The following is a 26664-nucleotide window of genomic DNA, read 5'->3' on the forward strand; positions in this document are numbered from 1 at the left end:
TTGGCTGCGTCAGGTCTTAGTTGCACCGTGCGGGATTTTCGTTGAGGCACACAGGCTTCTCTCTCTAGTTGTGGCTCGTGTGCTCAGTAGTTGCGGCATGTGGGATCCCAGTTCACCGACCAGAGATCGAATCCACATCCCCTGCATTGGAAGGCAGATTCCTAACCACTGGACCACCATGGAAGTCCCCAGCAGCACAGAGTCTTAACCACTGGACCACCAGGGAAGTCCTCACATTTTCTTAATCCAGTTGTCTGTTGATTGGCACTTCGGTTGCTTCCATGTCTTGGCTATTGTAAATAGTACTGCTGTGAACATTGGGGTGCATGTATCTTTTCGAATTAGTGTTTCATTTTCTCTGGATATATATCCAGAAGTGTGATTGCTGGATTATATGGTAGTTCTATTTTTAGTTTTTTAAGGAAGCTTCACAGTGTTTTCCATAGTGGCTGCACCAGTTTACCTTCCCACCAACAGTGCAGGAGGGTTCCCTTTTCCCCACATCCTGTCCGACATTTATTGTTTGTAGACTTTTTGATGATAGCCATTCTGACAGGTATGAGGTGATACCTCATTGATTTGCATTTCTCTGATAATTAGCGATGTTAAGCATTTTTTCATGTGCCTGTTAGCCATCTGTTTGTCTTCTTTAGAAAAATGACTATTCAAGTCTTCTGCCCATGTTTTGATTGGGTTGTTTTTTGGGTTTCTTTATATTATTTATTTATTTATTTTATTGAGTTGTGTGAGCTGTTGGTATGTTTTGGATATTAACCTCTTGCCGGTCGCATCATTTGCAAGTATTTTCTCCCATTCCATAGGTTGTCTTTTTGTTTTGTTGATGGTTTCCTTTGCTATGCAAAAGGTTTTAAGTTTAATTAGGTCCCATTTATTTCTTTTGGCTTTTATTTCTTTTGCCTTGGGAGACTGATCTAAGAAAATATTGCTGCGATTTATGTCAAATATGTATGTTCTGCCTATGTTGTCCTCTAGGAGTTTTATAGTATCTGGTCTTATATTTAGCTCTTTAATCCATTTTGTTTGTGTTTTCATTTATTTATTTGGCTGCATCAGGTCTTAGTTGTGGCATGTGGGCTCTTTGTTGCAGTGCATGGGCTTCTCTCTAGTTGTGGAATGCGGGTTTTCTCTCTCTAGTTGTGGCACGCGAGCTCCAGAGCACGTGGGCTCTGTAGTTTCTGACACGTGGGCTGTCTCATTGAGGTGTGAAAGCTCAGTAGTTGTGGCGTGCGGGCTTAGTTGCCTCGCAACATGTGGGGTCCTAGTTCCCCAACCAGGGTTTGAACCTGCGTCCCCTGCATTGGAAGGCAGACTCCCCACCTCTGGACCACCAGAGAAGTCCCTCTTTAATCTGACAGGTATGAGGTGATACCTCATTTATTGTATGGTGGATACCTCATATTTTTGTGTATGGTGTTAGAGAATTTTCTAATTTCATTCTTTTACATGTAGCTGTCCAGTTTTCCCAGGGTTCGAACCCTGATCCGGGAAGATCCCATATGTCGCAGAGCAACTAAGCCCATATGCTACAACTACTGAGCCTGCACTCTAGAGCCTGTGAGACACAACTACTGAGCCCACATGCCACAACTGAAACCCGCAGGCCTAGAGCCTGCACTCTGCAAAAAGAGAAGCCACCACAATGAGAAGCCTGTGCACCACAATGAAGAGTAGCCCCCACTCACCACAACTAGAGAAAACCCACGTGCAGCAACGAAGACCCAATGCAGCCAAAAATAAATAAAATAAAAATTTTAAAAGGTAGTAATAAAATGAAGGAAATTCTGACACATGCTACAATGTGGATGAATATTGAAGACATTATGGTAAGTGAAATAAACCAGTCACCAAAACACATGTACTGCAGGATTCCAGTTCTATGAGATACTTAGAGGTCGAATTCAGAGAGAGAAAGTAGAATGGTGGTTGCCAGGGGGGCTGGGGGAAGGGAGAGTGGGGAGTTATTGTTTAATGGGTACAGAATTTCAGTTTGGGAAGATGGAAAATGCTCTGGTGATGGGTGGTGATGATGGTTACACAACAATGTGACTGTACTTAATGCCACTGAACTGTACAACTAAAAAGTATTAAAATGGTAGCTTTTATATTATGTGTATTTTACCACAATAAAAAAATGTTCACAGTAAAAATTTTCAAATTAAGTCTATGTTGTGGGGGAGAATTAAATAAACAGTATATATACTAATAATTAAATGCAAAATGTGGAATCTTCTGCAAGAAAACTGGCTCTACATTTAAAAAGACTTAAGAGATATAATAACCAAATGAAATTCAATTGGATCCTGATTAGAAAAGATAGATATTTGGGGGAACAACTTGGGAAATTTGAATATGTACTAGATATTAGATACTGTGGAATTATTGTTAATTTTCATTGGTGTAATAACATAGTTGAGTAGGAGAATGCCCTTATTCTTAGAAGATGCATGCTGAACTGTGTAGAACTGAAGGATCATGGTGTCTGCAACTTACTTTCATATAGTTCGGAAAACAAAAAGTGTGTGTGTGCATACTAGGCTATTATATATCTCAATGGGAAGTGGTAGGTTTCCCCCAGAAACTACCAGACTAAGCCAAGATCCCAGCAGTTAAGTATATTCTGATTCTGTTCTGCATTGAGTTTAAAAGCAAAATAAAAGGGACTGAGTTCAATACCTTCTTTTTGTTTTTTGAGGAGAGAAAAATGTTTATTGTTTTTACTAATTTGAGTATATATATATGTAGAGTATAATGAAAGAAAAGCCTGTGTAACACTCCCCATGCCATTATTAATTTTTAGAATATATTATTCCAAAATTTTATTTATTTAAAATTTAACACAAATAGGATAATATACACTCTGTTCAGTAAACCTGCTTTTTATACTTTATATATTCTGCATATCTTTTTATGTCAATACATATAGATCCACATTATCTTTAACAATGGAAGAAGTTATATCATTATTTAGCCAATCTTTTATTGATATTTAGGTAGATCCCAATATATTCTGTAATATGCCATTGTGAATATCCTTCTAAGAATATCTGTGCATATTTTCAGATTATTTCTTAAGGACAGATTCCCACAAGTGGTATTGCAAGTTTAGGGAGTATGCATGTATGAAATTTTGATACCCATGTTATTTATGGGTTGAATTGTACCCCACAGATACATGCGTTGAAGTTCTAACCCTCAGTGTCTCAGAATGTGACTTTATTTGCAGACTTTGTTATGGCAGCACATGCAAACTAGCAAAACCAATCACCAGACTTCTCTCCCAGAAGGTTCTATGACTTTATCCTCCTAGTGTCCAGCTCCTCATACTCCCCAACTGCAGGCATTATCAACCTTTCTAATCCTTTTGAAACTAAGCAGTTATTTTAATTTGTATATCTTTCAAAATTAGTACGATTTGCATATCTTTGAAAATTAATAAGATTGACTCTCTTGTAAATAGCGCTCATGATAGTCTTCTGCTCATTTTCCTAATGGTGCAGATAAACTTTTAAAAATAATTTTTAAAGTAAGGCATAAATATGGCAAAACACACACACATACACACACACACACAAAACGGAAAAAGATGTACAATGAAAATTAAGTCTCCTTCCTCAGACCCTTAGTCCTTCAGTCCCTTGCTCTAGAAGTAAAATAACCATTGCTACCAGATTCTCGTGCCTTTGAGCAAGTTACTTAATCTCTCTGTGCTTCAGTTTCTTCATTTGTAAAATGGGAATAATATCACCTACCTTAATAAAGTTGTTAGGACAATTAAATGTGTTAATTATGAAAAACTCTTAGAACAGTGTCTGACAATGTTTAATGCTATCAAAATCCTTCCAGTGATATTATCTGCATGTATAACTATATGTATAAATGTCTTTTTTTTACACATATAGTAGCATACTATACATACTACAGTTGTCTCTCAGTATTAGCAAGGGATTGGTTCCAGGATCCCCCAAGGATACCAAAATCTCAAGTCCCTTGCATAAAATGCTGTAGTTTTTGTGTATAACCTATGCACATTCTCCAGTATACTTCAGATCATCCCAATACAACGTAAATGCTGTGTAAATAGCTGCCAGTGAGCAGAAAATTCAATTTTTGCTTTTTGGAACTTTCTGGAATTTTCCTTCCCACTGGTTTCAATCCGAGGTTGATTGAATGCATGGATGTAGAACTGTCCAATATGGAAGGCTGACTGTATACTGTAACTTGTCTAGTACTATAACTTGCTTTAAGATACATATCTCGGAGACTGTTTCATATCAGTAGTTATCAATAATTCTCATTCTTTTAAAGAGCTGCATAATATTCCAGTGTATATGTGTACCATAGTTTTAAAGTACTGCTCTATTGATGGCATTTAGGTTATTTCCAGTTTTTTGCCTATATAAACAATGCTGCAATGACTAGATATTTGCCTATATGGATTGTACGGATTGGGTATAAATTCCTAGAAGCAGAAGAACTGGTGACGGGGTAGGTATATCTTTAATGCTGATAGATATTGCCAAATCACCCTACAAAGAGGAAGTATTGTTTTATACCACCACCACCAATGTATGAGAGTTTCTATTTCCCCATGCCCTCAGTAACACAGTGTGTTTAGATAACTTTTGGAATCCTTGACATTATTGCACCCTTGAACAAACCATGAAAGTAAAGATGAGAGAAAAGTGTCATTGAGTCCATGTCTTGCTAAAAATGACATGATTCATTTAGAAAAATTGCTTCCAACTCAGTAGTTTCTTGGATTCAGCAATCATCACCTGTGTCCTGTCCCATCTAGTTATTTAGATCCGATAACATATCAATGTGAATTGTACCACAACCAGCCAATTATTCAAAACAGTTATCTCTATCCCTGGCTGAATAGACCAGTTTCAATCAAAGCTAAACATAATCCAAAGAAACAAACTGACTCACACTGTTTCACTTGAAAATCCTGTTTTGCTCTTAGGATAAAAATTAACACAAAACATTCTTTGGTTAACTAACCAGTAACTCTTTTTTATGTACACAATTATAACTAGTGGCTGTAACTAAAACCTGATATAATACTTAAACCCAATAACATAAGAGTCTTACAAGCCTGTAGGACAAAATTAGTCAGGCCTGTTTTTGTACAGCCCTTCCAGATAAGAATTTTTTTTTTACATTGTTAACAGGTTGTAAAGAAACAAAACCAAAAAAGGGAAAAACATGTGACAGAACCCTTATATTGCCCACAAAGCCTATTTGTAAAGGGCCAAATATTTGCTATTGGACCCTTTACAGAAAAAGTTTGCTGACTCCGGCAATAGAAGAAAGTATTACACATTGTGTGAGAGAGAAGGGAAAGATGATGGGCATTGAGTAATTTGCCGTTTTTTTTTTTTTTTTTAAAGTACTAACATTTAGAAAGGGGAAAGTCTCAGAAAGCTTTTAGGCTAGAAATTATAGAACGAAATAGAAACTTCTCTGGATATCTTCCTAAGGCCTAGAAAAAAATCAAGAGCAGTTTTTAGAGCACCTATGAAATGACTCCTCAGAGAACTTATTAACATCAATAATTAGGACTATATACAAATATTAAACATCTCCATGGCATTTTGCAATTTACAGCACCTACAAGCACATGACCTCAGTCTGAGGCTCACAACATTCCTGTGAAGCAGCTGTAGGTCAGAAATGTCTATTAGTTTTTACAGGAAGAAAGTGAAGCTTAGAGCTGTAAAGTGAGCAATCCAAGATTAACAGCAATAAATGCCAGGATCAGATCTTGAACCCAGATCTTGAGACTTGACATGATATAATTTTCATATGTCCATATTTCCATAATAATTTGCATCCTGTTTTACCTTCAATTTGTGTATATTGAATTTATCAACAAATAAAAAGAAAAATGCATTAAATCACAGTTATAAACTGTGATTTGATCTGATATGGGTTCACAGATCAAAAGAGAGTTCTCAAATCAGATTTTTTTCATGACATTTATCATGATTGCAATCATCCTAGAAAACGTAATTTTTCCTTAAATGAATTCAAAGAAATGAAAACTTATAACTCTAGATTCTAAATATAAGCTCAAAAGTTTATGGGCTTCCCTGGTGGCGCAGTGGTTGAGAGTCCGCCTGCCGATGCAGGGGACACGGATTCGTGCCCCGGGCCGGCAAGATCCCACATGCCACGGAGCGGCTAGGCCCGTGAGCCATGGCCGCTGAGCCTGCGCGTCCGGAGCCTGTGCTCCGCAACGGGAGAGGCCACAACAGTGAGAGGCCCACGTACTGCAAAAAAACCCAAAAAAACAAAAAAGGGTGAATTTCATGGTAAGTGAATTATATCATAATAAATTTTTAAGCGGAGTTCTTTAAATTACCCTACCAATACTGTTGTAATGTAAAGCCCTAACAGGGTCTTGGTAGACCTGTTATAATATAATATAAACCAGAGGATATTTCAAGGGAAAGTTAAGATACTTAAAATGGCAAAATAATTGCATAAATCCATGAGTAGACCGGAAAAGTAGAAATAAAAAATTAAGCTGAAAAAAATCCATGATTAAAGAAAAAGTCTTGTAGCTCCAGAACAAGTTTAGGTGAGAGCAAAAATAAACTAATTCCTTATTTAATGATTTTTGCCTTATTTGACTATAACCCTGAATCACAACACCTCAGAGGCATTTCTAGGACACATGAAGGTTTTAAGGATAGCATTATTATGATCCCATTTTATTTGCAGCTCAAGGAGATGAAACAAGACGCCCAGTATTACACATTATTATTTGATGAAGCCAAGAAATTTCACTGGAGGCTCTCTCCTAATACTTTACCTGCTAGCTATTGTCATGTTGAAAATGTCAACTACATCAACTTTAAAGTGACATAATAAAGCCATCTTTGTATCCCTCAGTCTAAACTCATCAAGAATTACTGTTAAGTACAAAAGCCAGTGCTTATTCCAGCTTGCATTCTTACACTGACTAAAAACCTTCTGATTGGTTGAGAATATTCCATTTTCTGGCTACCTACCCAAGAATTAAAATTTTAAATGAAATTTAAAAGTTTCCTTAACTGAAGTTAAACAATAATAATTCCTACCTTGGGCTTCCCTGGTGGTGCAGTGGTTGAGAATCCACCTGCCAATGCAGGGTACACGGGTTAGAGACCTGGTCCGGGAGGATCCCACATGCCACGGAGTGGCTAGGCCAGTGCGCCACAACTACTGAGCCTGCACTCTAGAGCCCGCGAGCCACAACTACTGAAGCCCGTGTGCCTAGAGCCCGTGCTTGACAACAAGAGAAGCCACAGCAGTGAGAAGCCTGCGCACTGCAACAAAGAGTAGCCCGCGCTCGCCACAACTAGAGAAAGCCCGTGCACAGCAATGAAGACCCAATGCAGCCAAAAGTAAATAAATAAAATAAATTTATTAAAAAAAGAATAATTCCTACCTCATATCCCAGCCACAAAGAATGAATGAATGAGCCATTTACCACAGAATTGTGAAGGACCAAGATCCTCTCACATTAAACATAAGATGCAGACAATGATATCATCTCGTTAGAGATTTCTGGAAAGGACATTTTGCAAGAGCGCTTTATGCAAATACCAAGACTTGTTTTATAAGCAATGATCAGCATCCTCATTAGCTCCACCTTTGTGGGGCCAGTGATCATAAGGGATGTTTACATAACTCTTTCATATATTCATTTTACTTAATCAGCACAACAACCCTATGAGAGTAGAGACCAGGAATTATTACATTATTAACCATTTTACATTTTTAGGAAGCAGGGATTCAGAATAGGGAAGTGACTTGCCCAAAGTAACCAGGCTGGTCAGCAGCAGACTCAAAGCTGGATCTTCTAATGTCAGATCCCATCTTTCCACCGCATGCCCTACTTCTCCAAGTGAGCTATGTCAAAGGCAGGCTTAGGCATTCTACAAGACGAGAGAATTAGAGGAAAGGAAGGAAAGCGGTGAGGAAATAGAAAGGGACAATGAGAGGGGAAGGAGGTGTTTTATTAGGAAGTGAGTCTAACCACTTTCAATTGCCCCAAATGCCCCTTAAGTGGCAACAGTGCCACAAGTTACCGTTCTCTAAATTAATTCTATGCCCCAGGGTCTACAGCTACTGTTGTTTTATTAGTTGAGAATCATGTTGGAGACTTAAATGTCTAAAACGAAGCTAAAGATTTTTCTCCTCTGAGGTTCTGACAGCCGAACTTAGCCCCTCCCACAAAGGTCCGTGGCCCCTAGATCTCGGTCACATTAAACGCCGTGGGGACCGAAGAAACCGTGAGATGTGGGGAAATGAAGGGAAGAGGGTTTGGGTTGGGGGAAGGGGAAGAGGTTGGGCTAAGGAGAGGGGGAGCCTGCGGTGGAGCTGTGGTTGGGGGATTTGGGTTTTTGTGGCTGAACTCGAAGGTGGGGTAGGAAGCCAGGATCAGAGCTGACAGTCAGGGTAGAGTTTAAAGGTTCAGGAGAGCATAGGGGAGCTGAGGAGTTGACAGGACCAGAAGAAGACCTAGGAGGGTGCGAGGCTCGGTGGTCTCCATGGCGCGAGAACCGAGGCGAGGCCCCTCTCGAATGTCTGTGATTGGATGCTCCCTTAAGTCCTGCCTCCCCGGACCCCTCTCCACTTAAGCCCCGCCCATGCCTCCGGGCGCGCGCCTGGGGAGCGGGGAGGGGGACGAAGCTTGCGAAGGGGGGAGGGGGGGATAGGAGAGACTCGTGCACGCGCCCCACTCGCTGCGGGTGCGCGAGCTGCGCGCCCCCGCCGCCCGCGTCGCCATCTTTTCCCCCTCCGTCTGTCTGTCTGCTTTTGGCTTTGTCCGTCTGCAGCGCCGCCCCTCGGCTCCCCGCCACCAGCTCGGCCCGGAGCTGCCCTCTGCCAGCCGGGGCCCAGTCCAGGAGAGCCCCGGCCCGGCCGGCCCGAGCTGCGGCCCAGGGCCCATTGTCCGGGGGTCCGTCTGTCCGGAGGCGGGGCCCAGGGACCCGGAGCGCCGCGGAGCGCCGAGGCGCCGGGTAAAAAGACCCCCGACTCTTTCCCTCCGGGACCAGGCTGAGGATGCAGGGGCTCCTCGCCCCCTCCCTTGGTCGCCGGCTGTCGGTCCTTTTGTCAGTCTGTGTATGGGGAGGGGAACAGGGGCTCGCTCTGGCCTGGGGGGCGGGGGCCGCCTTGGCTCTGACCCTCCCCCTGCCCCGGGTTCCCGCGACGAGGCCGGACCGGGCTGGCTCCCCACAGCGGCTGTTCCACTTTCCGTCCCTCTGGAGGTCTCGGGCACGGGAGGGGCGTCCGCGTCGCCGCCCTCCCCGCGTGGGCCCAGGTCGGGCTCAGCCGGGCAGCGCCGGGACGGCCCGGGCGTCTGACAGGCTGGGCTGGAGCTGGGGGAGGGGGAGGATGGGCGTGGGGGCGCCGACCCGGGTGTCAGTCCCGAGTCGCCTTCTCGCAGGGCTTCTAAATTTAGATTTCTGAGAAGACTGTATTGTCTGAGGGTTTGAGCCGCCTCGGAAGACCTCTGGCTCTTGTCTGATAATTCCCGGGAATCTACCTGTGGTCATGCTTCAGGAAGCCAGAGGGACCGTCTCGGCTGGTTATACACCAGGGAACAGGGTGAACTGTGAGGCGGCTACGTGACCAGCTTTCTTGTCCTCTCCTTTTTGGCAGATACAGATACCGGGGATTCAGGCGAGTTTACTTTGCTCCGTGGGAACTGCACCAGAACTGGAGGTGGGAGTGCACCCTCTTTTCTTAAAGCTTGGATTTCACCCGTGTTTTCTTGCTAAAGTCTGTGGTGTGTCCTGGAAGCTGCAACCTAACACCTGTGGGAGAGCAGGAACAGTGTTAAGGGGAGACGTTGGCCCCGCTCCCAAGTATTCTTAACCTCATTCTAAAGATGGACAAAACTGGGCTTCTCTGGTGGCGCAGTGGTTGAGAGTCCGTCTGCCGATGCAGTGGACACGGGTTCGTGCCCCGGTCCGGGAAGATCCCACGTGCTGCGGAGTGGCTAGACACGTGAGCCATGGCCGCTGAGCCTGCGCGTCCGGAGCCTGTGCTCCGCGACGGTAGAGGCCACAACAGTGAGAGGCCCACGTACCGAAAAAAACAAAAGATGGACAAAACTGCCTCCCTTTTTAAATAGAATCCCTTGTAGACCTGAATCTCACCGGTTACCTTTCTTCCCATCCTGTTTTTCTTCCAGATGGTGATGTTCAGGCTATCCATTTACATTTTTGTATCGGTTTCAGATTCAGGCTTGGGAACTGAGGCAGTGTTGAAAGTAAAACTGAGTTAGTGAACTTTACGGCAATGTGTCTATGGATTTTATTAGCTTTTACTGCTATAAAACAATTGTTTAACCTCTGAGATCTTGTTGTGCAGTCAAAAATGTTATCTGCTAGTGCTAGTTTTTTATTGTTAATTAATTACATAATTAATTAACTTACTTAATTTCAAGAGTCCACGACCCCACAGGCTTTCTTTTTTTGAGGGAGGAAGAGTATTTGCTTATGTTTTCCCCTTAATCCCTCAGGTGTGAAGTCCCATTGGGTACCATCTGGTTGGTTCCCCATTTGGCCACTAGGAGGATTGTGAGATGCAGTGGACACTGGTGCTTTAAATATGCCAGATGTTGATTTCTGTTTCTGACTTGTAGCTTTAGTATTGAGCTGTTGCCTCACCAAGATGATCTGAACAGAGCCTGTGTCATATTATTTGGCCTTCATTCAGAAGGATCTTTATTACCTTCATCTCACAGTTTCAATTTCTGATCATAATAGAAAGAAAATTTAAAGATTAGTTAAGGTTTCATTTTCTTCCTTATACAATAGAGAGCTATAGCTCTGCAAATTTTAGAGAAAAAAATGATAGGCAACCTGCATTTCATTCAGCTTTCCACTTTGTGATTCCACAGACTTATAGGAAAAGATCCAAAGTGTAATATTCATTCACTGCTTCAATTTGTAAAATAACTACTTGATTAGAAAGAAATGATCTACACAAACAGAACGTAGAGAACACGTTTCATTAGCATTAGCACTCAACATACTACCTTAAAATTGATTTTTACTGTATACATTTGGAGTTTGTTTTTTTTTTTTTTTTAATTAAAGGTCTGAAAAAGAACTGTGTTTGATATGCAGATATGATAGAAGACTGCCTGAAAGCTGCTTCCTTTGCCACTTCCTGTGGAGGCCTGTCTTTGCCATTTGCGGTTTCTTTCTTCTTTTGGTAAGGGGAGGCAGGATCTGATTACAGGTCTGAGGTCCTTTCTAGCTACATAGAGGAGTTAGTTGGCATACAGGAGGTGAGTCTTCACTAACTGGAGTGCAAAGTGTAGATGGTAGTAAGTAGCCTCTCATAATGCCTCTTAAGGCAATAAACTACAATTTTATATTTGCTTATTAGTGTGAGTACAATTTGAGAAGGCAGGAACTGAAAGAAAAGTTAGAGGGTGACCAGATCCATGTTCTCATCTTTGGTAGGAAAGAGAATATCTCCTTTTAATCTATGTCTGTTTATTCACTCTGTCTTTCAAAGAAAATTCACAGCTTCCCCACTACTAATCCATTTCGGACTCTCTAACAACACTTAATGCTGGGAAAGCCTTTCTTATAACTAACCAGGAACCTCTAGGCTTAAGTATCTGTTCTCTCCTATTTCAGGGAAGCAGGTGCATGTCTCTGCAGCACTTCTCATTTGGGGACCTTTTCTCTTTGTTCTTCCCACTCTTTGCTACAAGAGGCTGGATTGAGAAGAGGCACTAAAGTTATTAACTTTGACCACCACTCGGGAGCATGTGAGCAGGGTCAGGTTGATGTTCCACATTGAGGTATTGAATTAGTACCCAACAATGTGTATGGCACCTGGCTCTTCTGGTAAAAGCCCATCTTCAACATGAAGTCTGATTTGCTTTAGTGCCCTGTCATCCACAGTGCCTAGCACTGTGCCTGCATCCCTAGGTAGAGGCTCTATTTCCCATGTTTCATTTACAGATGTCCAGAAGTTTTGAGATATTTCTTGTCTCACAGGGATGTGGTGCCTTCGTCACCTCTAGGAGAGATAACTTCTTGAAAAAAACATCTGGAGGTTCTCATTGGTGCAGATTGCAGGGCTTGACTTCCAGAGGGCATGTGACATATGAGCTGCCACCCTGTTTAGCTTCCTTTGCTTCCTTTTACAATTCATGAGGGTTATCCCTTTGAGCCCATGGTGCTTCTAACGCTGGTTGCCTGAGTTTTTTTGCTTCCTTTTCTACCCTCTGAGCTTCATCATGAACACTTAACAGTATTATGGATTCCAGAGTTGGATTTAGAGTGGAATTCTCTAAATCCTTTGGAATTCTCTCTGAAACTTCTTGGGACCTTAAAGTGTGCTAGAGATTTATTCATTTCTTTCTTTCTTTAAGAAGTTCAATGATTTATAACTGGTGAGTTCTATATATACTCAAAAACTATTTTAAAAAGTCTCTCATCTTTTAATTGTGTATAATTTATGAGCAAAATGACATGTGCTAACATTATCCTTTTTTTTGTAGGTCAGCACCTTGCAAGGAGGTAGTAACATCCAGTCGTGAAACTGGGAAAAGCCAGAGCTCTTGGATCAGGGAAACATGTCCCGTCGGAAACAGACAAATCCAAATAAAGTTCACTGTGAGTACTGGGCTTTTTATTCTGGAACCTGAGAACCCTGAGGGTTGGAAAGGAAGTGTAATCTGAATTTAGGTGATCGACTCACGCTAATTTGTGAAGAAAAAAGGGTTAAAGGTGTCAAACATGATGGATTTAAAGTGTTTCTATGCTGGAGGAGGTCTTAGAAACCTGTCTTAGGAATAGGTGCTCTTGATTCATCCTTAGTATTCACATTAACAAACATTTATAGGATTCCTACTCTGTGCAAAGCCTTGTGCTAGATGCCAAGGCCGTAAAACAATATAAAGATATATAAGACTATAACGTAGCCACAGATATATAGATAGATAGATAGATAGATGGGCATATAGCAAGATAATATATGCTAAGTGCCAAATAGGGATGCTGCAGACTGTGTGTACTACAGAAATTAAGAGGAGGGAGAGGGACTTCCCTTGCGGTCCAGTGGGTAAGACTGTACTTCCACTGCAGGGGCCACGGATTCGAGCCATGGGTTTGATCCATAGTCGGGGAACTAAAATCCCACATGCCCTGAGGCCAAAAAAAAAAAAAAAAGAGGAGGGAGAGAGCTCCATGGACTGAGATAGCCAGGGAATGCTTGATGGAAGAGGCCTTAGACTATGAACTTGAACTGGACCTTGGAAGGTAGAAAGTGGATTCTTTAAAAAAAGAGGAAAGGAAGGGTAAAATCAGGTAGGGGAAAGCAAAGAAACAAAGAGGGAATGCACATGGTATGCTCAGGGGACAAGGAGACTTTGTATGAAGCAGAAGTTGCATTTGTCCAGAAGCCATAGAACATGACGTTGGAGACGTTTAACTCTGCATTGTAGAGGCCCGAAGGCCAGGCCAAGTTCACGCTTCATCCTGACTGTAAGGAGCTACTGAAGGTTTTTAAGCAGGGAGAATGTAGTGACATTCAGAATACAGTGTTTTGGGACTACAGAATAGTGTGTGGGATGGATCACATGAAGAAGAGACTGGTAACAAGAACCAGCTATGCACTATTGCCTTGCCTTATTTCTCAGCAGGTTCATATATATGTTTTATTTTAGTAATTGAATTGTAAATTTCTGGAGGGCAGACACTATGTCCCATATATAATTCCTGCTATCCCTCTCTACTTCTAGCACTGCTCATAGTGGGTTTTCAAAAGTGCCTTATTAAATTAACACTAATATATCTATGTAGATTTGAGACAATTAACCAGTTTCCCATGATCTGGGGAGATAAGCATCCTCATTCAAATGTAAAAAAGAGACAGATAGCTCCGTGTTCTTATGGAGGACTGACTACAGCAAAATTTGAAGGGAATTCAGTGGTATAACATATGAAAGTTTTTTTTTAAGGAAAAAAACCTACATTTGAGAGGATAGATCAGTCATGGAGTTAATATAAGAGGATTAAAATTTATTAAAAACATACCGTATGCCAGACAGTATGTACCTTATTTTATTTTATTGGGTAATTTCAAAAGTAGAAGAGAAAACAGTAGGTTCAGAGGAATTAAGAGGACTTCAGCATTTTATAGATTAAATGAGATTAGGGTAGCAAACTTTCATATACAATTAATTCTTCAAGTCCTAGAAAAGTTTTATAAGACAGCGCAAGTTGGATACTTCTAGGAGTGTATTCTGGAGTAGGTGGATATGGAAGGCTGCCTAATATAAAGGTGAGTGGTTCAGGAAGGATTTAGAAACTGCTGCTAAAACAGTGAAATTTAGTGGGCCTGAATGTGAGGATTTTCAAGAGAGATAAAATGAAGTATCTCTACCATAGGTAATACAACACAGAGGTTCAGAAGGATTGTCTTCTCCTCTCTGGTTGAAGGTGGATATTGAGAAGAGACACAGATGTGACCCCAAGAAGGCAGGGCAGGAAAGGAACTCTTAGTAGAGTGATGGGTTCACAAATAAGGCAATCACTGGAGTTGGGCATTTACCTCTAAAAGCCACCTGTCCAAAGAGACTGAGGAAAGTAGCTGGTGGGGATGATACTATGATCAGGTACAGGGAAGCTAGTAAATGCTTGTGTGGCCAGTGCCTGCGCCCACATAGCATAAGTCGATAGCTGCATCTCCTCCCACCGTAATCAGTCAAAGCCAAGATGAACTGGTACTGGAGTTGGAAAACAGATGGACAAACAGACCACAGAGAAGGAGGGAATATCATATCCGCAACTGCAGAAATGCAGTTTCTAGAGTTGAGCTAGTGAAACTTGTAGTATTGTGGTGGACCGGGTGGGACTTTGCAGTGGTGACCATTAAGAGGGCCGTGAACAGAAATGTTCGGTGCAACTAAAAAGCAGACCCGCAGGGAGGGGCTGTTTTCAGTGATGCATTTGGGCAGGGAATTGTGAAGGCATCTCACATGATGGACTAAGAAAGAAGAAAGACACAGATTTGCTGGTCTCTGAGGACCTTCTACTTATTTACTATTTGGGGACTGAAGCTGGTCCTACATTTTTTGCAAGGTCATCTTCTCATTGCCCACAATAATGCCAAGTAGAAATAGGTAATTTCAGTCTTCTGACCACGTGCGTCTCCTAACCCCTTGCAGTGAAATAGAACCAATCAAATGTATTGAATTTAATGCTGCTCATCTATTTAAAGTAAACAGAATGAACTCAAGGTCTGGGAGGCAGGAAGGTCTGCAGAAGCTTTGCTTAAATGTCAAAGCCAGTGGCATTTGAGCAAAGTAATGGCTGAGCTCCATTAGATCTGCCTTCTGGGAACAAGAGGATTGTGTAGCAGGCAGCTCCTAAAAGAATATATTAAGAATCCCATTGCTGTAGCCTGGCAGCATCTGTCAGATCCACTTTAGAAGTCAATGGGCAGGCTGCTCTGGTATATACTTGGCTTTCCTCAGGATTGTCTCTGTATCTAAATTACCGTCATGATCTCTCCTTTACCCAGAGTCGTCCAGGCAGACTCTTGTGTTTTGCCCAGTTCCTTAATAGACTTGATGCAGAGCTTTTGGAATAAAAGTCCAGAATTGTTAGTCACAGAGGAAGTGCATATGGGTTGAAATCTCTGTAGACCTCTTCCCTCCCTCCTTCCTCATCTCACCCCCTTCTGAATACAAATTTCTGTAACTGTTTCTAGAGAGGTTGAAAATACAATCCTTTGCACACTTTCATTTGGTGCTTTTGTACCAAGCAAACCACTAAGTAAAGGAAAACTTCCATTTCTTAAGAGACTTTTGTTTTCAGATTATATATGAGACTAAAAACTTTCAACTTCAATTAAAGTTTTCAGCTTTTACAGAGAAGTAGGAAAAAGAAGCCTTTAAAGTCCCTTCTCTTCTAAAAAGTGCAGTTTGTTTTGTCTTCATTCATTGTTAGCATCCTTGTGAGGTAAATGGTTCTGTTCCCAATATGTGATAGCACCTCGGATTACGGAGACTGTCAGCTAGAAAAGGAATCCTAAGTGCCTCACTCCCAGTACTAGCTCATTTTATTCTGAATTAGGCATCTGCTCTCTTAGAATATGTCTCAGCTGCTTTACTTAATTTAAGTCAGCCAGACATTGCATTTATTTAACTGCACCAAAGACTCAAGAAAGAGAATTGTAAAATCTTTGTCTTCCAGTAACTTTCATCTCAGGCTTCTCATCTGTTCTACAGGCTTGTTTGCATGGCTTTGTTCTTACCTGGTCTAAAAAACCTTAGCCAAATCAGACCAACAGTATCTTGATTTCATACCACAAAAAGGAGAGGTAGTACCTTGCTTTTTACTGTTGAACTTAGATGACTTTTTCTCAACTATTAATAGACAAATAAATACCCATGTTAAAGAAGATGGTTGCCCTACATTAATATCTAGAAGACAGAGGATTTTTTTTTAACCTACTCCAACAGTCTCAAGATAGAAGGAAATAATACTGCTACATTGTAAAAGCAGGCAACTGTATAACACTTCTTAATCACTAGTATCTCTATGGATCACATTATACTTGAGTTAATATGACATACTTTTAGCAATTATCACTACCTTCTTATGAAAGGATAATTCTGGACAGTCAGAGGGATTAGGTGAATAGTGACTACTGGGAGATCTTTCACATATCTTTTTCTGTGAGGTCTGCCAGAATCCCTCCTTATGGTTTTTATATATTTTGCTTTATGTTGGTATTTAAATAAGAATAGCCCTAAGGAGTAAAGTTTACCTTAGCCTTTTTCCCAAGTCAGGAATGGAATAAAATAGAAGAGCATAGCTTTTCTTTCCAAACTGCCAAAAAAGGAATAGCCCAACTATCCTAGGTGAGAATGCTCCCAAAAGTCCTAGATAGGGCAGCTGTATTGAACAGACTCTTCTCTGTTCTGTGAAGGCTGAAATACTTAGACAGCTTCAATAGGAATAAATTTTTAGCTCAAGTTTGATGGAGACTAGACTGAATTACTAGCTGATCTTGAAAATTACATATCTTTATAGATGTCCTTCTAATACAGTGGTGATTCCCCATTAAGAAAGGGGGGGGACTTCCCTGGTGGCACAGTGGTTAAGAATCCACCTGCCAGTGCAGGGGACACGGGTTTGATCCCTGGTCTGGGAAGATCCCACCTGCCGTGGAGCAAACTAAGCCCATGCACCACAACTACTGAAACCCGAGTGCCACAACTACTGAGCCTGTGCTGTAGAACCCGCGAGCCACAACTACTGAATCCCGTGTGCCTAGAGCCCATGCTCTGCAACAAGAGAAGCCACCACAATGAGAAGCCCGCGCACCGTAATGAAGAGTAGCCCCTCCTCGCCACAACTAGAGAAAGCCCGCGCACAGCAGTGAAGACCCAACACAGCCAAAAATAAAATAAATTAATTAAAAAAAAAAAAAGAAAGGGGGGGAAGTGTAGATTCTTAGTATGTTATAAACCTAGCTGGTTTCTGGATAGGTTTCTTTAGAGATGTCATTGATGAGAATGGTCTGCCCTTGATGATTATATGCTGGTACATAACTTGTTCCTTAGTGTCATATCTGCCCACAGCCACCAGGTCCAAAAACATGCATTTACCCAGAAGAATTCAGTAACTATTCCAGTTAGCCATGGTCTTGTGGTTACAGAGGAACCAACGTGGAGAAATTAAATATTTTACTCCTGCAAAGAGGGAAGAGGAGGCGCTATAACACAGAATTCATTTTTTGCTCTCCCTAGTGGTAATTTATATCCAGTGTGTCATCCTGAATATTATGAAAGTGGACTTAAAGCAGGTTATTTTTCATTTACTTGAGGGCTGGGTGGCTAGAAGTACACTTGGACTCTTAGCACCTCTATTCCCACTCATAGTGTCAGTCAGAATAGCCATAATATTACTCTAACCCAGGCATGGTAACTCATCACATGGAATCAGAACCATAAAAATGATGGTTCCTTCCGTCAGTCTTGGCCTTGAGAACATTATTTTGGTATTTGAGTTGTATATATCAGTTTCTGATGGTAGGAAGGTAACACACTAGGATCAGAGCTATTCTTGTCACACAGAGACAAGCGTTTGTTTTCAGTAAAATTGCTCTAATGAACCCCTTAAAATTCTGTTTACAACTCTGCTAGAAAGCAACTGAAAAATATGGTAATTAAGGGTTGGACAGACTGGGGTCTGAATACTTTGTTCCACCATAGACCTTAGTTTTCTCCTAAGTAAAATATGGATAGTAATACGTACCACATAGAGTTTTGCAGAGAATTAAGGTGAGGTAGTAACTATAATGCACTTAACGTAGAGCCTGGAACTAGGAAGTGCCAAATAATCACTATTATTAGCATTTGGCACTTAGCATATAGTAGATGTTCAATGAATATTTGCTGAACAAATACCTAAATGAATCACATGAAGCCTACTTCACATCAGTTCTTTCACTGCCCAAGGACTAGTTGTACAGGTCAACTGACCAGTTCATTCCTCCTACATCATTGTATCAGCCTCGGAACCTGAGCCTGTTTAATTTCCTCTCTCTCTTCATTAAGAAAGCGCCTGGTCTATTGTCAGACATTTCACTAGGGCTTTTTATTATTCTCTCTTGGTGGCTGGAGAATGGGGACTGTAGTTTCCACTCTGACTGAGATAATGGAAACCTCAAGAAACCCAATTCTCTTTTCTCCTTATGCCTGGCCTCTTGGAAATAAAAGAGCACTTAAATGTTAACTCTTCAATAACCACACAGATCCCAGGCAGAGTTCCTCACAGTAAATGCATAATCAAGGATGGGTCCAGGGCTTTTGGATACTGCATACAAAGAAGAAAAAAGAAAAAAGACCACACTAAACCAAGGAGACTAGATGAAATATTACCTGTTGCAAATTGGTTGGCATGTTTCAGGAAGTTTGTTCCTCAGCAGAAATGAGTTCACATATTATCTGTTTTCCTTTTAATCCATTATTTTTTATTTGCTCGTGGCTAATTCTAATAGATGTGAGAGAGTAAAGGAAGAACTTCTAGAGTACGTCTTGTAAGGAGAATGGATGAAAGATGGGGTCATAGATACTGTTTCAGTTGGATTATTTGAAGCACTTGTTTATAGTCAGAGGCAGACAGAATCAGGACCATATTGCTAATACATTGAGATTCAGAGATTGTGCCCAGATTTTTTGCCCCATCTTCATTCCATCACTTTGCCACTTGCCTCTGTCTCCCCGGTCCTGATGGAAGGTTATAAATAGAATTGAGATTTTGATGTTAAATTGGTAAAGTAGCAATTGATCACCTTTAAAAGGAGTCAATATTAGGAGGATTTAAGAGAAGCAAATGATGCTTTCTAGAGCATCTGGCTTGTTGCCCAAGAAGAGTAGCTGTGCCCGGAAACCACTGGAGGCAACAAGCTGACTTGGAGATGAATGACCCCACCACAGGGTACCTGCCTGTCTCCTACCTTTGAATGGTCTGACTTTCCAACCAGCTTGCCTGGGGATGTACTGCCCAGTTGGTGGCCTGACTATTTTTCCTTGTGACCACCAGGGGATCAAGTATTTGCTGGGCTAGAAGAGCAAGCCCGCCAGGCGATGATGAAAACTGATTTTCCTGGAGACCTTGGCAGTCAGCGACAAGCTATCCAACAACTAAGAGATCAGGACTCCAGTAGCAGTGAGTTCTGCACCTTCTGGTAATGACTCAGGGCAATGGGAGAAGAATTATCAGAGTGTGTGTGCTCTGGGGATTATGCATGGGGGTTGGGAGGAAGACATGAAGAAGGAGATTTGTGGATCCTCAGTGTTCCCAAAGGTGTTCTAAGGTGTATGGGCATATGTTTGTCCAGAGAGAGAACAGGTTTTTTTAACTCAAGGACTGCAGTACTTGGCATAGTGCCATACACAGATAGATTTGTGATGACTGTGATAGACAGGGGCATAGGAATAATGAGTGCTCAAGCAGCCCCTGGGCTAGGTCAAATGAAAAGAAAAAAATCCCTGTCTCTTAGGATCTGTTTATTCATAATTAATAAAATGTAAGAGTGGTATTAACGAAAGTTTTGCTTGAGGACCCAGTTTTAATGTTTTATAAGAGGACTTGCTTACCAGTGAGATTATGCAGCATGTAAAATGCTAATGTCGAGGTCTTCCCACACCAAGTCCTGAGTAGATCCCTTTGGTTAAGAGATTGAAAAGACAGTGGCTGGTAACTGGTTGAGCCTCATGGATTGTCTGTTCTGTGACTTGCTTGAACAAATACACTTTGAGATGTGTTATTTCCTAGGATGATTTCCACATCTGATCCATCTGATATTGGTTATTATTAGTGTCGATTCATATTGACATTTCTGATTTTTCTCCATGTTCGGGGTTGTAAAAGAAAGAAGAGGCAGAGAGTTCTGTACCTTCCAGGAACTACATTTTCTATTTAAACTAATACTCTAGCAATAAAAATAATAATTTAGCGAGTAATTGCTCAGGTACAGAAAAGTGAACCAAATATTTCTAGAAAATCTGTGGGAGCCACCAGTTTGAGTAATAGGTAGGAATGGCAATATCTATAGAAGTCTGATAGGTTTCCATTCTGGAAAAGTTGCATCATCCCTCTGCATGGCATACTTATTCTTTTTTTAACCTTTCTAGTAGAGAGATATATTTGGATTTTTGATGAATTACAAAAAGTGTTTGATACAGTGTTGTCTTAGACTACAAGTATTCCAAATAAGCTGGTGAGAAAATATAGTATGATTTAATCTGTGCCAACCCTTATTACTGAGATGGATTCACACTAAAGCTTTGGACCAAGGAATAAGGCGTACTGTAGATCTTTCCAGGGCCCAAATCCAGTCCACCAACCAAGTGAAGTATCTAACAGAGACACATGTATCTACTAGCAGATGATTTGGTTAGATTTTCTTTTGAAGAAAGGGAATGTAACCAGTTTTGCCCAGTTCTTGGTAGATTTAGAAATTATGTAAGGGATAGTAGAGAGAAGATAAGCACACTGTTAGCTAGGAAAGCTGAGTCTCACTGCTGATGCTGAGAGCCTGGTGAAACTCTATCCTGTATTTCTCTTGCTGACAGTCAGGCCCAGGAGTCCAGGATCTAGGTGGTGTTAGGATGGGACTGGAGTCTGACAGCTTCCCTAGGTTTGGCTTCCTCTTGTGATCTTCAAAGTACTAGCACTTTTTTTTCCTTTCAGAAAGAACTCCCTATGTTATTGTGTTTTTTAAAAATCATTTATTTTCCAATTTTGTAAGTAATAGAGGAAAGAAATCAGCACACACAAACCTTGCAGATCCCCTAGCCACAGGCAGACCTCTGCACGGCAACATCTTGCACCCTGAACTAAAACAAATCAATTCTTTCTTTAGCCAGGAGAAATTATATTTCATCCTAAAGTAAAGAATGTCCTGTTCCCTCCACTTGATGCATTCAATAATCCATCAGATAATCCAAAGAACCAACAGAAACAATGGACTTATTTAACGTAGAATGCTGAGTTACTAGCAGGGTAAGAACGCTGTGACTCAAATACCACGACAGAATGCCCGAGGTTGGTTGCTGTGCTAACTTTTCCACTGTACTGAGCTTTTTCCCTATAAAGTGACATTTTTACCTAATTTCCTACTGCCTCCTTTATTGATAAGAGGAAAGAAAAACTTGTTGGTGTTTCTGTAATCATGCCTTGGGGTTTGTTGGGAGAGAACAGATTAGTGGGTCTGAGAATAGAATAGTGTATGTGACACCATGGAGAAATTGTGCAGGGAGGTTATGGAGAAAAGTAAGTAATAAAGTCAGTGATAAGCATTGGTAAGTCAGAAGTGGTGTGTTGGAATGAGCATGGTGTGAGGTGCTTAGGAGGTGTGATTTGAAAGTGTGAGATATTTGGGAACGCTGTGTAAGAAGTTACCATTTTTATGATAATATACAGGACCTAATAACCATTTTCCAATACAGTTTTGCCTCCGATTTTCTCTTTAGTGTGTATATGGCAATATAAACAATTATAGCTGGCTTCCACTTAATGTGATTTGTACCCAAATAAGCCCTGATACAAACTATATTATGGAAGATCTGAGAATGTTTTCCATTTTAGCTGCAAACTTTAGGGTGGAAAGCAACGTAAGATGTATTCATGCAAAAATCAGAACAAGTGACCAGTTTGTGTGTTCCAGGTGACAGTGAGGGTGATGAAGAGGAGACCACACAAGATGAAGTCTCTTCCCATACATCAGAGGAAGACGGAGGGGTGGTCAAAGTGGAAAAAGAGTTAGAAAATGCAGAACAGCCTGTTGGTGGGAACAGTGTGGTAGAGCATGAGGCAAGTGACAAATGGCTCCTGAGTCCGGGAACCTCCTTACCCTTCTCTGCCCAAGATGCCTCTCTTCCACATGTAACACTCTTGCCTCTGAGGGTCTCCTGGGCTTCATATGAAGCCTGTCTTCCTTCCCAACATGAGTTACCCAAACCTCAGACACACAGTTCTCTTCACACCCAGCTTTCCTTTTCCACCCACATATCACTTCACTCCCACACAGCTCTTCTTCCTAAAGCTCCCCACTTCTTCCCAGCAGCACATCCGTCTTTGCAGAACTATTAGTTGACTTCCTCGGGTGTACTCTTGAATATGCTTGCAAATTTCAGTCAAAGTATTAACTGAGGTGCCATCTTTTCACTAAACTGTTTCCTAAGGATTCCTGCAAGAGGCATGGCAGTAGGGAAAGCTGATCTTCTCTCTACAGAGTTTACCTTAGGGGGAAAAAAAAAAAAGATAAGCTCTCTCTGGAGTAATACTGTGTCTTCATGGCAGGAAGCCTTGGAGAAAATGAAGATGGGAGCAAATTTAATTCCCTTTCCCCTATCACTTTTTCCTTCGACCCACAATGGGAACCTAATAATAACATATGATAAGAGGTCGTGTTCCTTTTAACAGGATACCCTTTTAAAAGAAGTAGGGGCAGGGAAGAGACTGGTAAACTGTGTTCAAAGGGGCAGGGAAGAGACTGGTAAACTGTGTTCACGAATTGCCTCCTTGTTAAATTGCAGGTCACGGAGAATTTGAATTCCGACCCCTCACTTGGACTCTGCCGGTGTCCCCTCTGCCAGCTGGACTGTGGGAGTCGGGGGCAGCTGATTGCGCATGTGTACCAGGTATGGCGTGCGGAGCCGCATGCTCCAGAACACGGGCGCCAGCAACTGGTGTAGCCTTTGCCTCCAAGCCCGGAAAGAACCTTGGGTTGTTGCTTCCACCAAGACTCCACTCCAATCCTCAGAAAATTACTGTAGAGAATAAGTGGGATATGTTGAGTGAATATGTGCTGGGTTCCCAGGCAGACACACTGTGAAAATTAAGTATCATTTTTTTTCTAAATTACTTAAGACATATTTAAAACAGTGAAATAGAAACTGGGCTTTGTTTTAAAGAAGAAAAAATGAGTTAACATAGGTGTTTCTGAAGTATTGGAGAAAGATAGTGTAAACCAGGGTATCAGAACTAGACAAACTTTTGTTTCCTTTTTTTTCCCGACCCAGTCGCAGAACATGTGCCTTATGCTCTGTATTGATGTATCTCATCAACACACATGGCAGCCTGAGTTTTACCATAAAAATAATTGGTTCATGAGGAGAAGCATTTCTTCAGGAGACTGATTTTAAAAGACTGAAGAAAAGGCAGTGCATTTAAATACCTTTTGGATATCAGTCTTTCCATCCAGCTTCTAGACTTGACCTTCAGTGCTCCTTTAAAATGCACTTGTGGGCTTCCCTGGTGGCGCAGTGGTTGAGAGTCCGCCTGCCGATGCAGGGGACGCGGGTTCGTGCCCCGGTCCGGGAAGATCCCACATGCCGCGGAGCGGCTGGGCCCGTGAGCCATGGACGCTGAGCCTGCGTGTCCGGAGCCTGTTCTCCGCAATGGGAGAGGCCACAACAGTGAGAGGCCCGTGTACCGCACACACACACAAAAAAATGCACTTGTACCTACACAGCATGTGGCAAGCAGGCCGTGAGAAATTAATCCTGAGCAATTCTTCTTCTCAGGCTATGGAGTCCCATTGTCCCCCAAGCCAGCCACGTGTCCCAGTACGTAGTCAGAACTCAAGCTAATGAAATCTGAGTGATGGTCTGGATGGCCTTGCCCTTCTGAAGGCCCTTTAACACAAGAGACTCTTACTTTTCCAGGTGCTAGATAGGGAGAATAGTTGCAAGTCCTTGTTCTAACACTAAGGAAAGGGGACATTTCCCAGAAAGTAGTTCCTAAGTGGGTACAGATTGTCCTGGAGCTGGTGTGAGTTGACAGATTAAGGCTCTCTTTTACAGCACACTGCAGCAGTGGTGAGCGCCAAGAGCTACATGTGTCCTGTCTGTGGCCGGGCCCTTAGCTCCCCCGGGTCATTGGGTCGCCACCTCTTAATCCACTCGGAGGACCAGCGGTCTAACTGTGCTGTGTGTGGAGCCCGTTTTACTAGCCATGCCACGTTTAACAGGTTAGCCGGGCAACTGACCCTCTGTGCTGGGAACAAATTACTGGGTGTGGGTTCTGCTTTCCCAAGTCGAAGTGAAGGTTAGAGATGGGCAATGCAAAGGGAACCGACTCTTGACTCTTTGTAAATACAAGTAATGAGGCTAGTAAATATGTCCATTCCATTAGACATCCTCAAAGGGAAATGAATTCTTATTTCTTTCCTCGATCAGAATATCTTCAACTAGAAAGAGATGTGGGGAAGACCAAGACCATTCATGAGAAAGAAGTTACAGGGTGCTGAGAGGACCCTAATGTGAGGACAGAGTCTCCACTGTGTCCCAGGAAGACTGGAACTGTGTAAATTGTGTCTGAGTCCCATTTGCTAGTGTACAACGCAGGGTCGGCTGGGAGGAGGTGGAGCCAGTGGACTGGACCTCCCCTGAAGGCAGCCTCCGCCTCAGGGAGGACTGCCCTGCACAGTTCCTACAAACACCATCAGTCCGGCTTGAATGGAACTGCACGTTGTAAGGGCTCATCCGATTTCTGGTGGCTTGCTATGGTGGTTGGCTCAGCCCCTAACTCCAGGTGGGCTTTAAGACTTGGTAGACAACCTAGCCCAAAGAAGGGCAAGGGTGGAAAGGTAGAGGAGGTCTCCCAAGCACTCATACTGACCCCTAGTGGTGAACTTGGAGCAGCTGGCCTGCTAGGACAGAGTAAGTCAGGGCTGGATACCCGAGCCTTGTTAGACCGTGGCATTAACCATTTAAACTTTTTGCTTTCCAGTGAGAAACTTCCTGAAGTCCTTAATATGGAATCCCTACCACCAGCCCACAGTGAGGGCCCCTCCAGTGCTGAGGGGAAGGACATTGCCTTTAGTCCTCCAGTGTACCCTGCTGGAATTCTGCTTGTGTGCAACAACTGTGCTGCCTACCGGAAACTGCTAGAAGCCCAGACCCCCAGTGTACGCAAGTGGGCCCTGCGTCGACAGAACGAGCCTTTGGAAGTCCGGCTGCAGCGGCTGGAACGAGAGCGCACAGCCAAGAAGAGCCGGCGGGACAATGAGACCCCCGAGGAGCGGGAGGTAAGGCGCATGAGGGACCGAGAAGCCAAGCGCCTGCAGCGCATGCAGGAGACAGACGAGCAGCGGGCACGCCGGCTGCAGCGAGATCGGGAGGCCATGAGGCTGAAGCGGGCCAATGAAACCCCGGAGAAGCGGCAGGCCCGGCTCATCCGGGAGCGGGAGGCCAAGCGGCTCAAGAGGAGGCTGGAGAAAATGGACATGATGTTGCGAGCTCAGTTTGGCCAGGACCCTTCTGCCATGGCAGCCTTAGCAGCCGAAATGAACTTCTTCCAGCTACCTGTGAGTGGGGTGGAGTTGGACAGCCAGCTCCTGGGCAAGATGGCCTTTGAAGAGCAGAACAGCAGCTCTCTGCACTGAACCACACCCTCCTGCCTGCCTTCCCACTCAGCCGTCCCCAGGGTCCTGTCCTTGCTGCTGGAGGCAGGCCCGAGTTTGTTGCAGGTGGACCTGTGTACCCCTTGCATATGGGAGCAGGATGATGGGGTCAGGAGGGACCCAGCTCAAGGCAGCTCTGGATGAGGGAGCAGGCACTCCAGACACCTTGACTCCCCAGCCCACTGCTGCAGGGCATGAGCATAGGACTCTGGGGCCCTAGTGTGGCCCACACCCACCCCACGGAGTTGTGAGGGCTAATAAATTAATTTTATCTTTACTGGCCCTTTCCTGCTTTTCTCTCGACTTCATTCTAGCAAATCTAGGAGAGACATGGATGGAAGTTTTCAGGCAGGGACGTCTAGCCATTGTCTTTTTCCGAGGGAGGGTGCTCCTCACCAGAGGCTCTCCCGGCAGAGATCCCTTATTTGGCCCTTCACACGTTAATGACGTTAAGGAAGAACCGATGCTGACTTTGTGAGGGTACATGCCCACAACACTAATGAAGATCACCTGTGGTCCCAAGAGCTCTTTCAACCCAGCTTCCTTTTCCAAACTCAGAAGTAGACGCCTTCCCTCATAACTGGCATTTCTAAAGAGGATGACGCATTTGGACCAGGTACCAGCTACTTTTCCCAGTCTGCCAAACTTTTAAAAATTCTACCCTAGACAGCACTCAGTTGCATTCAG

General features: G+C 42.8%; 1 protein-coding gene across 6 annotated transcripts; it reads left to right on the forward strand.

Moving 5' to 3' along the window:
- Positions 1-8761: 8761 nt before the first annotated feature.
- On the forward strand, positions 8762-26254 carry ZNF821 (zinc finger protein 821). Of its 6 annotated transcripts, none has more exons than XM_024735793.1 (9): positions 8768-9035; positions 9679-9741; positions 11124-11241; positions 12548-12662; positions 19608-19733; positions 22237-22382; positions 23108-23212; positions 24377-24543; positions 25305-26254. In XM_024735793.1, the coding sequence occupies exons 4-9, from the start codon at positions 12623-12625 to the stop codon at positions 25957-25959; spliced, it is 1239 nt and encodes a 412-aa protein (XP_024591561.1). In that variant the 5' UTR covers positions 8768-9035; positions 9679-9741; positions 11124-11241; positions 12548-12622; the 3' UTR covers positions 25960-26254. The 6 variants fall into 6 exon arrangements, with proteins under 6 accessions (XP_024591566.1, XP_024591565.1, XP_024591561.1 ...); XM_024735795.1 differs by having other exon boundaries at positions 11154-11241; XM_024735796.1 differs by lacking the exon at positions 8768-9035 and adding an exon at positions 9071-9120.
- Positions 26255-26664: the final 410 nt, after the last annotated feature.

This window comes from Neophocaena asiaeorientalis, unplaced genomic scaffold, assembly GCF_003031525.2.
Source record: "Neophocaena asiaeorientalis asiaeorientalis breed wild unplaced genomic scaffold, Neophocaena_asiaeorientalis_V1.1 scaffold40, whole genome shotgun sequence".
In the NCBI taxonomy this organism is placed as follows: domain Eukaryota; kingdom Metazoa; phylum Chordata; class Mammalia; order Artiodactyla; family Phocoenidae; genus Neophocaena; species Neophocaena asiaeorientalis.